Source organism: Abrus precatorius, unplaced genomic scaffold (genome assembly GCF_003935025.1).
Source record: "Abrus precatorius isolate BTA unplaced genomic scaffold, Abrus_2018 Scaffold8, whole genome shotgun sequence".
Taxonomy (NCBI): Eukaryota; Viridiplantae; Streptophyta; class Magnoliopsida; order Fabales; family Fabaceae; genus Abrus; species Abrus precatorius.
Genome location: NW_020874428.1, coordinates 36,460,320 through 36,475,317, shown reverse-complemented (window position 1 = coordinate 36,475,317; position 14,998 = coordinate 36,460,320). Strand labels below are relative to the sequence as shown.

At 28.8% G+C, this 14,998-nt stretch overlaps 1 protein-coding gene across 1 annotated transcript; it reads left to right on the top strand.

Moving 5' to 3' along the window:
- Positions 1 to 11,583: 11,583 nt before the first annotated feature.
- On the top strand, positions 11,584 to 14,866 carry LOC113848081 (flavonoid 3'-monooxygenase-like). The gene is made up of 3 exons (XM_027477460.1): positions 11,584 to 12,027; positions 13,439 to 13,879; positions 14,222 to 14,866. The coding sequence occupies exons 1-3, from the start codon at positions 11,584 to 11,586 to the stop codon at positions 14,864 to 14,866; spliced, it is 1,530 nt and encodes a 509-aa protein (XP_027333261.1).
- The last annotated feature ends 132 nt before the right edge of the window (positions 14,867 to 14,998 follow it).

Genomic DNA, 14,998 nt, shown 5'->3' with positions numbered 1-14,998 from the left:
TTATTTTTTATATTTTAAATGTATATTTTGTAATATTTGTAAAAACTATTATAAATTAGTAATTGAATATAACTGTATAGCAATTGTAATTTGTAAATAAATTATTTAGTAATTACTAACTTGCATGCAAAATTTATTATAAAAAAAATAAGAGAAAATTAATTTAAAATAAATTATAACAACATTGTTGAATTTTTTGATTGAAAATAATATTATTTTCTCTAATTAGTCGATAGAGTTTTATCAAAATTGTAACTAGAATAATTAATAAAATTAAGTTTCCAATAAATTATTTATTGTATTTTATATAATTAACATATCGAATAGTAATTATGTAAGTTTATTGTTAACCAATGTTTTTTGTATTATTTGTAACAGATAATGAGATTGTTACGGTCTTGTCACTTATTAATAATATCTCCTAAGATAGAAATTATGAAAATTTTATAGCATGCCGGTTTTGATCGGATTTATTAACTTTGTCAAATGTAAATAAACCGTTCACTCATTAATGCACTCGTGGAATAGTAGAGGCCTGAAACACATATTTCACTTAGTTCATGGAGAATGCACAATTACATTACAAGATGTTTATATGTTACTTGGAATTAAGATCAATGGTGTAGCAGTGATTAATTTAATAGGAGGCCGACCAGATTCAAACGACATTGAAGGATAAAAAATTAGATTATCGTGGTTATCACAACACCTTGGTTGGCTTCCTTGTAATTCGAACGTTAGGTTACAACAACATGCTCGTGAGTATATTCTTTGCTTGGTTGGACATGTTTTGATGCCAAACAAAAGTAATGCAGTGGTGCATTCAAAATTCTTGCCGTTGTTGACTGATGTGAATCAAATTGAGAATTACAGTTGGAGATCAACATGCTTGGCCTCTCTGTATAGAGGGTTAGATTGTGCTTCTAGATATGATGCCAAAGAAATATATGGGTGCTTGATACTACTACAGGTGTGGCCATGACATCGCCTCCCATGGCTAGCTCCAATCTCGGGTTCATCATCAATATTTCTGCTTGCTTTGAGATGGAGATGTATGCGCTATCCAACGAATACACCGTTTAAGAATCTTCAAAATATTAGATTAGCATTGGATCAAATGGGTGTTAATGAGGTAAACAATTTTACTAATTGTTATTAATATGTTACATGATGATATGAGTGTTAAACCTTTCTATAATGTGTGTTAACAAAAAATAATATTGTTTTTTGCAGTTTTTGTGGACACCATACTTCGATGATGAAATTGATGCAGTCACCCCAGATGAAGCACGGGATGAACAACAAGTGTGGTCTACTATCTCTTCTCTTATATGTTTTGAAGTTATAGAGTGGCATGTAACTGGTTGTGTCATGCGTCAATTTGGATATGCTCAACCTATTTCTTTGCAGCCCCACCAACTTGAAAGAGTTCATAATAAAGACCTACGTGGAGTAAGAGAACTAAAGGATAGGACAATCATTCATCATGATTGGGTGACAATATAGGAGCATCGACTTCCTTCTAATGAATATTGGGCATGGTACATATTGCATGCACTTGATTGGCTATGGTTATCTCCACAGTTGCCTCTAGAGCCGTCATTGTCTGAGCATGAGGAGATTCCTATGGATGCACCACCTATCGAGCCACAAGACATTCCATCAAGTTCTGTATAACCAAATCAAGAGTTTTATTTGTCACCTGAAATGAATGTGTGACAACATTTTCAATGGGATGAACAATCACCACAACCACAACAAAGAGGTACGTCTGTTGGTAGGACAAATGTTCATGGTGGTCGATCAACCAGGCAGGAACGAGGTCGAAGATCTGTTAATTGTGATAGTATCAGTGAAACTTCTTCTGGATTTATTCCAACATATGATTTTGTGGTAGATGCACCCTCACCTTCGTAGAGGAATGTGACTCCAAACTTTGACTTAAATGAAAAAGCTACCATGGAAGATGTTTCTGTACATGACGAAGATGTCTATCGACCAGAACCAGTGTTTAATGCTCTACCTATGCAATGGTCTATGCCGATCAGGTCGTGGGATTTCACGCCTCAAGATTACATAGATATCCAACCATCAAAAAATGTATCGTAGCCTAACCCTATAACAGAGAGGAATGCAACAAATGACGAAAGGGAGGATGATACTCAACAATTAGGACATGATGCAACTCAACCAGAAAGACGAAGGAGATTTCTTTCTCACATGTTGCGTCCTTTTACACATGCTTTTGACAGATATAGTCCTTTATTAATAAAGAAGAAAAAGAGAAAATGAGGATATTAATTTCTGTTTTGTGTTAATGTCGTCCCTTTTAGAATGTAATTTTTAGTTATTTCTGTACTTATCATTTCTATAATATTAATTTTTGTATAAGTAACTTCTGTATTAGTAATTTTTGTATTACTAATGATTTTATGTATTTATGTTATTTAGCTTTTTTTATTATTTGTTTATAATTATTTATAAGTAATTAATACATAAACTACTACATATTAATATAAAAGGCAACCACACATTAATATAAAATACAACAAATTAATACAGAAACTACCACATATTAATAAAAAAACATAACAACAATGATGTTAACAAACAACAACAGCCACAAGAAATAAAGCATAACAACTCCACACTATGAACTGGGCCAACAGCAGGACAACGACTATGACTATGGTTTTCTCCTCGACAAAGACTACATCGTGGTGGGCGCCTCATTCAAAAAATGAGTTAATTTTAGACGGCCTTTCAAAGTACGCTTTAAAGCAGGCTTAGGACAGAGCTTGGGACCTTGATATTTGCGCCACCTAGATTCATCTCTGACAATCCCAAATTCCTTCTTGTATACATTGCATACTTCATTGATCATATAACCACGCTAGTTAATATTTTGTCTACAATAGGCAACAATCACGTGGCGACATGGATATCTATCAGTTTGCAAGTTTCCACAATCACAATAATTTTGTCTCAGATAAACTCGATATTCCTCGGTGTTTGATAAATCTTGCACATGAAAAGCCTCATTGCATCTATCAAACTGAGTCACAGGAAGTTTTCTTGAGCCATGCTCGTTTGATTGAAGATGACTTGTTATATTTTTTGACAATAAATGTCCAACATTTTTACGTGCATAAGCCTCGCTACCATACCTTACACATTTTCAATAAAATGTATTTGGTTCTGACTCGAACACTTTGTAGACCACTCATTTGGATATACTGTAATGCTTTACTATTTGAATAATAACTTCTTTGTCACTGAATTGCCTTCCAACATATAATTCACCATCTATCTTAGTGTTACCTACCAGTACCGTACATAAACTAATTAACAAAACTATAATTAATTTCACTAACATATTTATAAAATACACATACCTAAATTTGTATACTCTAGAAACTCAGAAATATTTATAACATCAACATCGAAATTATGCATGAATGGTGGCTTTCCATATGGATGTAGACCAACCAGATGAGGCTCCTCCTCCTCCTCCTCATCATCAGAGTCTTCATGGCTTTCCTTGCTTCCATGTTCACATACAAATTTGTTGTTATCACTTTCACTGTTGTTCTGTTTCTATTCTATCTATGTGTGTAGCATGGTCCCTGCATATTCTTCTTCAACTGCATTATTTTTGAAAACAACATACAACTCAATGGTACCACTTGGAGGATGACGTTGCTCATGTATCTGAAACATTTGTTAAACATCATCATCGTTCGTTATAGAAATTGTATGATATTGCATAAAACCGCTAAATATCGATACTAGACATTGATACATAACATTTTTTACTATTTTCAGAAACAGAACTTCAATATATTGACTGAGCCAATACTTTAAATCTTCAAATGATACGGTGCATGGAATATATATATATATACATGTTGGCTTCTCACATGTAAAAATCATACCTTTACTCGTATTTAGTATAATCTCACCATTGAAATAAACAATAATGACAACACTAATTTTTTTTTTTTGACGAAAACATAAAATTCTCAGAAACTAGGAAGAGATATGTATGCAACCACAAATGGCCGAAGATTACCAAAAGTTCTGTATTTATAGATTCATCACTTAAAAATTGCAAATTACGATTTTTTACTGTTTTTAAACTATTATCCTTGGTCAAATGTCGTCATGGACAAATTTAGAGTAATATTTCTACTTTCTTTCGTGGTCAAATATCCCCGTTTGCAATTTAAAGTCGGTCAAAACTCGCACATTGAGACTTTTATAATTGCACTTTTACTTTTTATAACTTGCAAGTTACAATTTTTACATTTAATAACATAAAATTCTGTTTACTTGACATATAAAAACGCTAGTTGCGATTTTTATAAAAAATCATATTCAGGTAATATTGCCAAATTTGCCATATTCTCGTAATTTGGTTTTAAAATAACCATAATTAGAAAAATGACCCTACAAACTCAGCTAATCAGTCACTCGATATAATATATATATATAGCACATTGTACATTGTGTGATGAGAGCCAATATTTTACCTTTCATTTTGAAGAATCAAACCCTCCCACCTTGAATTGCATCACTGCATACGAAAAGCTAGCTTTTATATATTCCTGATCCAGCTATCATAAAATATGTTGCAGTCAAGAATTTCTTAGAGATTGACGAGTATGTTCAAGCACGAGCATAGAGGTTCAACCCCGTTAAATGACCATAATCTTAGTAAATGTATTATTAAATAATATGGTGGTACCACCATTTCCTGTGTTCCCTGCGTTGTTGATGATCAGTTGCCCATTTCATCGAAACAAGAACCAGAACCATGTCCTCCTAATCAAGCCATCACCACCAGGGGAATCTTCATCCCATCCCTTTCTTGCTTTAGCGACATAGAGATTAGGGATATAAGGATTCAGGGTTCACACAAGTGCACCAGTATAGACTGTAACTGATCTTAAAATGAAAACTGGTTTTTTGCGGTAAACTAAATCTAAATTTCTAACAACAAAGATGGACTATGTATATTATTTTAAAAAAAAAATATTAAATCCAGTTTGGTTTGAGTTATAAATTAAATTTTATATATAAATTTTTTGTCAATGAATTGTTTCTAACTATTTATTTTTGAATCGTCTTATAGACAATATTATAATACTTAAATATATTTGTTAAAAGGAATATAAATTTTATCTTGAATTAAAATATGTTTTATCACAAAAATATAATTAGACTATCAGTCTTTTATTTTTTTTATTTTTGTTTGATAAAAATATATATGCCAACAGAATAATTTAAAATAATAAATATCAATCAATTTAAAATAAGTACAGTAATTAAACAAATAAAAAAAATTTAAATATTAATATCATTAATTATAATTAAATCTAAATTTCATAACTGTTAAATGCTTTTGTAAATTTACAATAATGTTTACTTGAGAAACAGAAGCAGCCATTTCCTTTATTTTTGTCATTGTTGATTCAGATATGATCTTTTTATCACTCTATTGTTCATACTTTAGGTTTGGTTCTTCCTTTGGCTGCAGCTTCTTTCTCAGTTAGTTTATTTTCTTTCTTCCAAGGAAACAGGATTAACAATTCAATGAGAATATAATGAGTTAGCTGTGGTTCTTGTTTGTTATGAATACTAGTCAACCTATAACATCAAATGATCAAATCCATACACTTAGTCAGCATTTCTAAGATGTAGAAAGCTTAATAAATTCCGTATTCTGATATTTTCTTCTTTTCATCTTTTTCTCTTACTTTGTTCTCAGTTCTTTTTCCCCCGTCATTTTTTTAAAACAATTCTTATGAATACTACACGAATGGCTCATCAGTAGCACGAACGGTCATCTGCAGTTTTTATTTTTTATTTATTTTTCAAGCTGTCGAGCATTTTCATCTTTCAAAAATTTAGTTTAATTATAAAATATTGAAATTCACTGTGTTATAAAATTCTTTTTACTTTTGAGTTTAGAAAAAAAGAAAGAGTGTACCTCATATTCGATTTCAGGAGATTCAACACTGTCCATTTCGATCCTGACACAGCCTTTTGGATAAAGACAATGGAGTTTGGACTAATGTAATAATAAAACACAAAAATGAGAGAAATAACTGCTTATAATGGTTAATTAATATTGAATAATTTGACTAATGTTTCTCAATAAACTCAGCATCGATGAAGTATGCAGAAAAGAAGTTGAATGTTATGTGTTGTTTATTTATTATATAGCATTTTGTTGTTAATTTTGTGCTTAAATTCTAATAACAAAAAGAATTCTCTCACACGTGATATGAGACTGAATTGAGATTTCTTTGGGATCAGATCTAGAGGGACATTTTAGATAAGAATTCAAATGAAGCTTGTGATTGAAAACTATGATGTATGGAATAATAAACAATAATGAGCGAATTAATAAATAAAATAAAGTGAAGAAAGAGTGGTTCGTGTCTATTGGTTCACTCGTGGTCCACGCAATAAATTTGATTAATTATAATATAGTTAGCTGCCATATACGAAATATTTAATATACTTGATAGGGAGAATTTTTTCCGTTGACGGTCAATTGGTAATAATATTGCATTAATTGGATTTGAAACTTTAAACTAATTAGCAGTATATGATTTATGCAGACATTATTTTTGCATCCCTAATATCTTCATAAAGGTTTGATCCACCGTGACTAAATTAAAATTTCAGAAGAAAATTTTAAAGTAAAAATACATAATTAAACTCTTCTTTTTTTATAGGCAAAAACTAATATCCATAATTTTAAATATAGGTGTTAAACTAGTCTAACTCATTCAAAGTTCAAGATACCATCAAATTTATCTTTGTCAAAATAAACTTTCTTTAAAATAAGACTCAAGAATTATAAATTTAAAATAGTAATAGATATGTGATGATTATAATTTTCAATACAATTATGTGAATAAAATAATGACTTTAAAGTAATCCACACATATATAAATAATTAAGGTTCAATATAAAAAGAATTTAATTAAATACTCAACAAATCAAGTTTAAATAATTTATAAACAACAACGAATTTGATATAACTCTTTTGGGATATATATATATATATATAAAATATTTTCACAAACCTTTTATATTTTTTTGGTAATAAAGATTAAAAAATAAATGTTTTTTTATTTGTACGAGGGGACAAGTGCGGTCTAAGTTTCTAGTACAAGATATGAATTATTCTAATTCATGGTTTTCCTATGATATATAAAGAGTGATAATCTTGCAAGAAACATACTTGAGTCAAATGTTTTCTTTCATATATGTAAATGTAAATCATTTACGTAAATGTTGTTTGTTGACATGGATTTATTATCATGCACATATGTCCATTAAAGCTGGTGATGCATCAGGGATGTTAGGATTGTTAGATAGTAGAAAAGTGCATAATGGTTTATGCTTAAAGTTAAATTTTAATTTGAGGTGGGTTTGAGCTACAGTTTATCTGAGATCAATAAATTATTTGTGATCGAAAATAAGTTCTCAACCACGTTTAGTATTAAGCTCAATGAATATTCTCATACAAGATGGATTTGGATACAGCAGTGATGGTAAAATAGTTTAAACCAAGTTAAGTAGTTGACTCTAAATCAATTTTAAATTACAATTATATAAAATGTAATTAATATTTGAGCTTAAAATAAAATAGCATGCATATCATTGTAATTTAAAATTGCTGTCACTGAGCATTGATAACATTAAAAGATTTAATTTCTGAATAATAGTTATATTAAGGAAAGATCTTTTTTTATTTTTGGTTTTGGATGATCAAATTTTATCTCTATTTTCTGAACGATCTAGACTTTAAATTTTATATAAATTAAGGTAAAAAATTTTGTTTGGAAGAGATTAAAGAAAATTTGGAAGCATATCAAAGGATTACCATGAGTCTAGGTTAGCTATATCCTTCAGTCAGGCTTCTTAGGTTGCCTTTGGTCATAGACAAACTAATTCAATAATATATTGATCATTAATTTAACATGTGTATAAGATTATTTTACAAATTAAAATTAAATATTATTATCATCTCATCCATGAAAAATTAATTAAATAAGAAAAATTATAGTTTTCAATTCATATATATGTGACTATGATTTAAAAATTCTTTAAGATTAAATACTTTCCTAACATACGACTTGAAAACTAGACTTTTCTTGTAGGAAGTAAGATGTAAAATGACCTTATTGTTTAAATGATTTAGAAATCAATATAATAAAATCTAACCAATGTTCGTTTGTAATTGCAGGAGACAGGCGATGAAAAACTTAAAGAATCAAAATTACCATAAACTTATTTTAGAACATGTTAATCAATCATCAAATTCTGTCAATCCCTCTTCCCCTCTCCATTAGAGAAACTGAGAGAAAGAAAAGGTCATAGGTCTGTATATACATTATATGTATGTATCTAACTATTTCACTATAAGTAAAACTAGTTAATGATGTAAAAACTTATTTAAACACACTTATACAATACAAAATTTTATATTTTAATTGTATCACACATAGAGATATCGGTCTAATTTAGAAAACTCATCTCCAAGTACTTATATGGCACTAAATAGAAAAATAAATTAAAGTACTGTTACATATTAAAATTAATTTCTATACTACTACTGTTACATATTAAAGGTAAGTTCTATACTACTACAATTCTTAGAGAAATTAGTTGAAATAGTTATTTAAAACTTAGTGCATATAATTTATTTAAATTTATGATCTTTTATTTTTTATTCTATTAATATTAATTCTTTTATCATGAATTTAAATGTTAAAGTTTCAGTTAAATGAGTATCAATACTCTAAATTTGCTGAATATATAAATTTACATTTAAGTTATAAAAAATTAATTAGTTAAAGATAGTCATGCTACTCAACTAAAATATGATTATATTTTTAGTAAAAAATATTTGTGGTATAGACAAAAAAAAAACAAAAAAAAAAACTTTAACTTACTTAGTTACATAAAAAAAATCAAAGTACACTTTTTTATTTATTCAAATAATATAAATTTTAAGTTAGATTGATTTAATTTATTTATTATTTGAATGTTTTGATTTATCTGTTATTAGATTTATTTATAAGTTTATTAACTTATAATATGACTAACACCTTTATAAAAAAAAAATAGAAAGATGGATAATATGTAATTTTGTACCAGTAGATCGATGAATCAAGAATTTTTTAACCACAGATATCAATTTTTTTTTTCAAATAAGGTTATTGATAATTTATTTAAAATATAATTTTTAAAAATATAATTAAATATGCGACAAAGATAAGATGAAATAAAAGCAAAAATGTAGAAGAAGAAGCATGATGGAAAAGCTAAAATACATCATATAAGCGAAAACAAGAAGCATGACAAAGAAGTCACTAATAAAAATAAGTCAGGTTTGAAACTCGGATATAAGGTTTAGTTTTTTATTCTTTTCTTTTCAAGGACGTATATAAGACAAGTGCTCTTAACTTTGTATATGGCTGAAGTTAGGGCACTCAAATTATTTATTAATTGATGAAAGAAGATATGTAAATATTTTATACAAATAAACACGTTAGTATACAAATTCGGTAGAGGAGTATTTATAGGGTAAAAGAAATTTTGAAACAAAATATTAAATAAATTATTTTGCCAATATTGAATTAACCTTATAAATAACATAAGGATATAAGTACACAAAAAAAATCATAAATATCCTACATTAAAATACACTTTAAAATAAACTAATCTTAATTTTTTAGAATAAAGTTTAATACTTCTAAATAATAAGATTATAAACATCATTAATCATTTATCATTACAGATTCATATAATATCACTGCAACTCATATATATATAATTTATCTTATGACTTTTATCCATGTTAATTTTATAGTATTTAAAAGATGATGAATCCTATAATATTTATTTAAAATATGTGAATTTGACGGAACTTATTTAAAATTAGTAAAGAATAATTATTTTTAAATTTATTAGTGAAATTTAAAATATATGAATAAATAAAAAATATGATACATGTGTCAAATTAAGGTAATAATCAAAATAATATTAAAATCATATAAATTATAATTGACAGATGATACTCTTAAGTAAAAATAAATTTATTTAAAGTAAAGACTATTTTGATATAATATTTAATATCTTTAAGTTCATAATAATAGTATAATACATATATTAGGAGCTTGAAGAATTAAACTAAAGATGATACAAAATATTAGCGAGTAATAATTCATGATCAATAAATCAAATAAAAAAATCTATATCTTTTCATTAATAGTAAGACAATCTTTTGTATCTTTTTAATAATATGAATTTTAATATTTTTATTTATTGATATAGAAAAAAGTGTATATAAACTTTGATGTATTGCGACAATTTAGTTCAATTTTTAAATGTCATAAACAAACAATTTATTAATTTAAATGTTTGTATTTAAGATGTGAAAAAATTAACTAAATTAGTGACCGAGATAAGTTCAGTCCAATAAAAATATCATATAAAAAAAATTATAATTTAACTAAAATTTAAAACTATCTCTAAAAATGTTATAGATTAGTTAGAATGTTTTACCATACAATCTAAATTTAAAATTGAATTTAAAATTAATTTAATATAAATATTAAATTTAAAATAAATTTAAATTAGTTTTATTTTAATCCAATTTATACCTAAATCAATAACTTGTATTACAATAATATTTGTGTGCATGATATATTATATTGTTATTATACCCGTAATATTTATTCTAATGGTTAAATTTTTGTCAAGATAAAAGATATATTGATAAAAAATTATCAAACATGAAATAATGAGATTTTTTTTTCTTTTGTTTAATAGCAATTTACCTATGATAAGACAGTTAATACTCAATAGTCAAATTTCAGTACAGAAATGGTATATTACTCGGTATCGTGTCAATTGTTGATTGAGTGTTTTGATGAAATCCTTGGCTGTAATTAATAACTTTGAAATTCAAAGCTCCTTCACGATATATTAATTTGCGAAAATAAATGACAATAACTATTTTAATAAATAACACACACCGTGTGTTTTAATAGTAAAAATATTTTTTAACGTGTATTGACATGTCAGGGAGTTAAAAATAATTTTTTTTAATATTATTTTTATATGTATATCATAAATATATTTAATATACTTATATGTATTAAAATTCGAACTCAAATAGCCTGTTGATTCATTTATTACATATCTTATTTTCGGCGCAATTCTCTCCTCACCATTTGTTCCAGTTTAACAGGTGACAACTAAGCCATATTGATAACTAGCATTAATGACGTGTTGAAGATGATAAATTTTTTAATATCCTAACACTCTAATCACACTGTTTTATAAATAAAATTATTGGATTGAAATTGTAACATCTCATTTATTAAATATGTAAATCAGTTGACTATTCTAACCGTTACGTTATGTGCACAAAATACATTCTTTTCAATTCACAAACAACTCTATAAGTACCTTTCCGAGGTGCTGCTGCGTTTGCATGAAACACGGTAAGTTTATTTTTGGTACATTAGACACGGTAAGTTCATATACGAACCAATGTCTCCTTGGGTTATAGGCTTAGCTAACATCATAATAGCTATCCTTATTTACAAGCTTTTGAGGCTCCTAACTGGGCCTTCGTTACCTCTGCCACCAGGCCCGCGGCCATGGCCCATCGTGGGAAACTTGCCTCACATGGGCCGTGCGCCACATAGTGCCCTAGCAGCCTTGGCTCGTACCCACGGGCCTCTTATGCACTTACGGTTGGGTTTTATCGACGTGGTGGTGGCGGCGTCGGCATCCGTGGCGGAACAGTTCTTGAAGGTTAATGACACGAATTTCTTGAGCCGGCCAATAACCACTACCATTAAATGCTTGAGCTATAACAACCAAGACCTTGCTTTTGCTCCCTACGGTCCACGGTGGCGCGCGCTTCGGAAAATTTTCGGCCTTCACATGCTCTCTGGCAAGGCCGTGGATGATAATAGACATCTACGACAGGTGGCATCATTTTCCTTTAAAAGAATGTTTACACTACATTCTCGTACTTTATTATATATTTTTTCAATGATGGATTATTTTTTTAAAAGTAAAGCAACTTGAGAAAATAAGTACTTTAACTTTTAGAAGCTAGATTATTCATTAAAAAAAAAACATGATTAAAATTTAAAACAAACACCATTTTCCTTTGTATTTATTTATGCTGTATTTGCCTAAAGATTTTTCTTGTGCATGATATGCCATTAGCTAATTACACTCACTACTCACTTACTGGTACTTAAAGTCTACTGATTTATTATTATTATTTTCATATTAATTAATATAACTATTAATTATTTATTTATTTTTAGTTTTTTATATACCGACTTAAGTCGTATATCTAGATATAGTGAGTAAGTCAATTATTATAAATTTGTTTGTATATACAAAGACTCGAACCAGAGACTTTGTTTAAGTTATATTAAGTTGCTTGTCAGATTAATCTCCATTGATAATTGTGCTAATTTTTATTCTTAAAGTTTGCGTCTAAAATATTTAAAGTAATAAAATTTTATTTAAAAAGTATTTATTGTATAATATAAAAATATAAGAAATATTTTTTTATTAAAAAATATTTTAAAATACTTAAACTTAATAATAAAATAGATTAATTAAATATTAAGTATAAAGTATTATGTACTAACATTCAAGATTTTCATTTATTTATTTATTTATTATATCACATTCAAGCTTTCCGAAAGATTTTAATGATTTTTCTACGTGTTATAGTAATTCTATCTAAACAGGTAGACTAAAATGTTTGCTTGTAGAGAGTTCCAACTTTTTAATACTTAATATTTTAGAATTTAAATGAAATACAAAAAATTGCACATCATCATTAAATTATAAATTATCGTATCATTAAAAAAATTAACTTTTATAACAACTATTATAACGGTCTTATTTACAATAATTTTTAATTAATTAACCAATACAAATACTTTTTACTATCAATATATTAAAATTAAACTTACGCTTTATACCTTTTCTCACCTCACCTCATTTCTTTTCTTTTCTTCTTTCTTACGATGATTTTATCTATCATGTATACTATCTTTTATTTCTTTTTAATCATATTTTTCTTCTTCATGTCCGTAAATATGTCTTCTCCAATGCAAAATGATTATTTTCCTTAAAAAAAATTATGCGCACATTAGAGTTAGACACTATTTTATGTCCAATCATACTATATATGATAAATCAGTTTCTTAATGTTTTTAAGAAACTATCTTTTTGATATTTCATATATTAAGCCAAAGCACAAAGCACCCTATACCCCCTCTTGAAAAAAGAGAAGTACATACTCGAAACTGTCAAAATTTTTAATTGGAAATGATATATCACTGTTTAACCAAATTGTACGTACGTGTAGGAAGAAGTAGCAAGATTGATACGGAATATAGCAAGTTCAGACTCTAAACCAGTGAACCTGGGACAATTGCTAAATATTTGCACCACCAACGCATTGTCGAGGGTGATGATGGGACTACGAGTTTTCAACGATGGCATTGGTGATTGTGATCCCAGGGCAGCTGAGTTTAAGTCTATGGTGCTTGATCTTATGGCGTTGCTTGGAGTTTTTAATATCGGTGACTTTATTCCTGCCTTAAATTGGTTGGACCTTCAAGGAGTGAAAGTTATGGCCAAGGATGTACATAAGAGGTTTGATACATTTTTAACGACCATTCTTGAGGAACATGAGAATTTGAAGACCGACAAACCCCAGGACTTGTTGAGTACGTTGCTATCACTTAAAGAGGCTCCCGAGGATGGAGATAAACTCACTGATGCAGAGATCAAAGCCGTTCTTTCGGTACTTTTATAACCCATGTTCTGCACCCAAATTTAATTACTGTTGCAGTCTTTAAAAAAAGTAATTTTTTAAATATATAAAAGGCTATTTATTTTTAGAGATTCTATAAAAAAATTAGAATTTACTTTTGTTTGTTTAACTTTTTAATTTAGAGGGTAGTTTTAATTCATCTTTTTTAGAAGATATTCAAAATTGCTTTTCCAAAAAAGTTAAAATCAAATTACCATGTTTATTGAGATGGGCTCTTATCTAATAAAAAATTCATATTATCGTGTTTATTGAGATGGAAAGTCACGTTCATGCATATTGAACTTCCTACTACCTACATACAAACTTTTGCAGAACATGTTTGGGGCTGGGACAGACACATCATCAAGCACAGTAGAGTGGGCAGTTGCTGAACTGATCAAGAACCCAAGAATTATGACTCGTCTCCAACAAGAGTTAGACAATGTTGTAGGCAAAGATAGGCTTGTGGCTGAACAGGACTTGCCCCACCTTCCGTACTTGGAGGCTATGGTGAAGGAAACACTTCGTCTTCACCCACCAACCCCTCTTTCCCTCCCACGAATTGCGGCAGAGAATTGTGAGATCTTTGGGTACCACATCCCCAAAGGTGCAACTCTTTTGGTAAATATTTGGGCCATAGCACGTGACCCTAAGGAATGGTCTAACCCGTTGAAGTTCCAACCTGAAAGATTCCTCCCCGATGGTGAGAAGGCTAATGTTGATGTTAGGGGCACAAACTTTGAGGTTATACCCTTTAGTGCTGGTCGTAGGACATGTGTTGGTATGACCTTGGGCTTGAAGATGGTTCAGTTACTCGTTGCTACCTTGGCTCATGCTTTTGATTGGGAATTGGAGAATGGACTTAAACCAGAAGAACTTAACATGGATGAACAATATGGGATCACCCTGCAAAGAGCAATTCCTCTCTCAGTCCACCCTCGCCCTAGGCTCTCACCACACGTGTACGAATCCTTTTAATATTGCGGATCCATATTTAATAATAACAGAGTTACTACTCTAGTTTACGAAGATCCCAAAAAAGGTTTAGTTAGTTAATTAGTTGCAATATCTCTAAGTTTGTCTGTGAACAAGCATGCTTTGTAATAAATT

Bases quoted from the DNA above. Each gene is read 5' to 3' on its own strand.
- LOC113848081 (XM_027477460.1), top strand. From the start codon at position 11,584: ATGTCTCCTTGGGTTATAGGCTTAGCTAACATCATAATAGCTATCCTT. The intron at 12,028-13,438 runs GTGGCATCATTT...ACGTACGTGTAG, and splicing joins ATAATAGACATCTACGACAG to GAAGAAGTAGCAAGATTGAT. The intron at 13,880-14,221 runs GTACTTTTATAA...AAACTTTTGCAG, and splicing joins AGATCAAAGCCGTTCTTTCG to AACATGTTTGGGGCTGGGAC.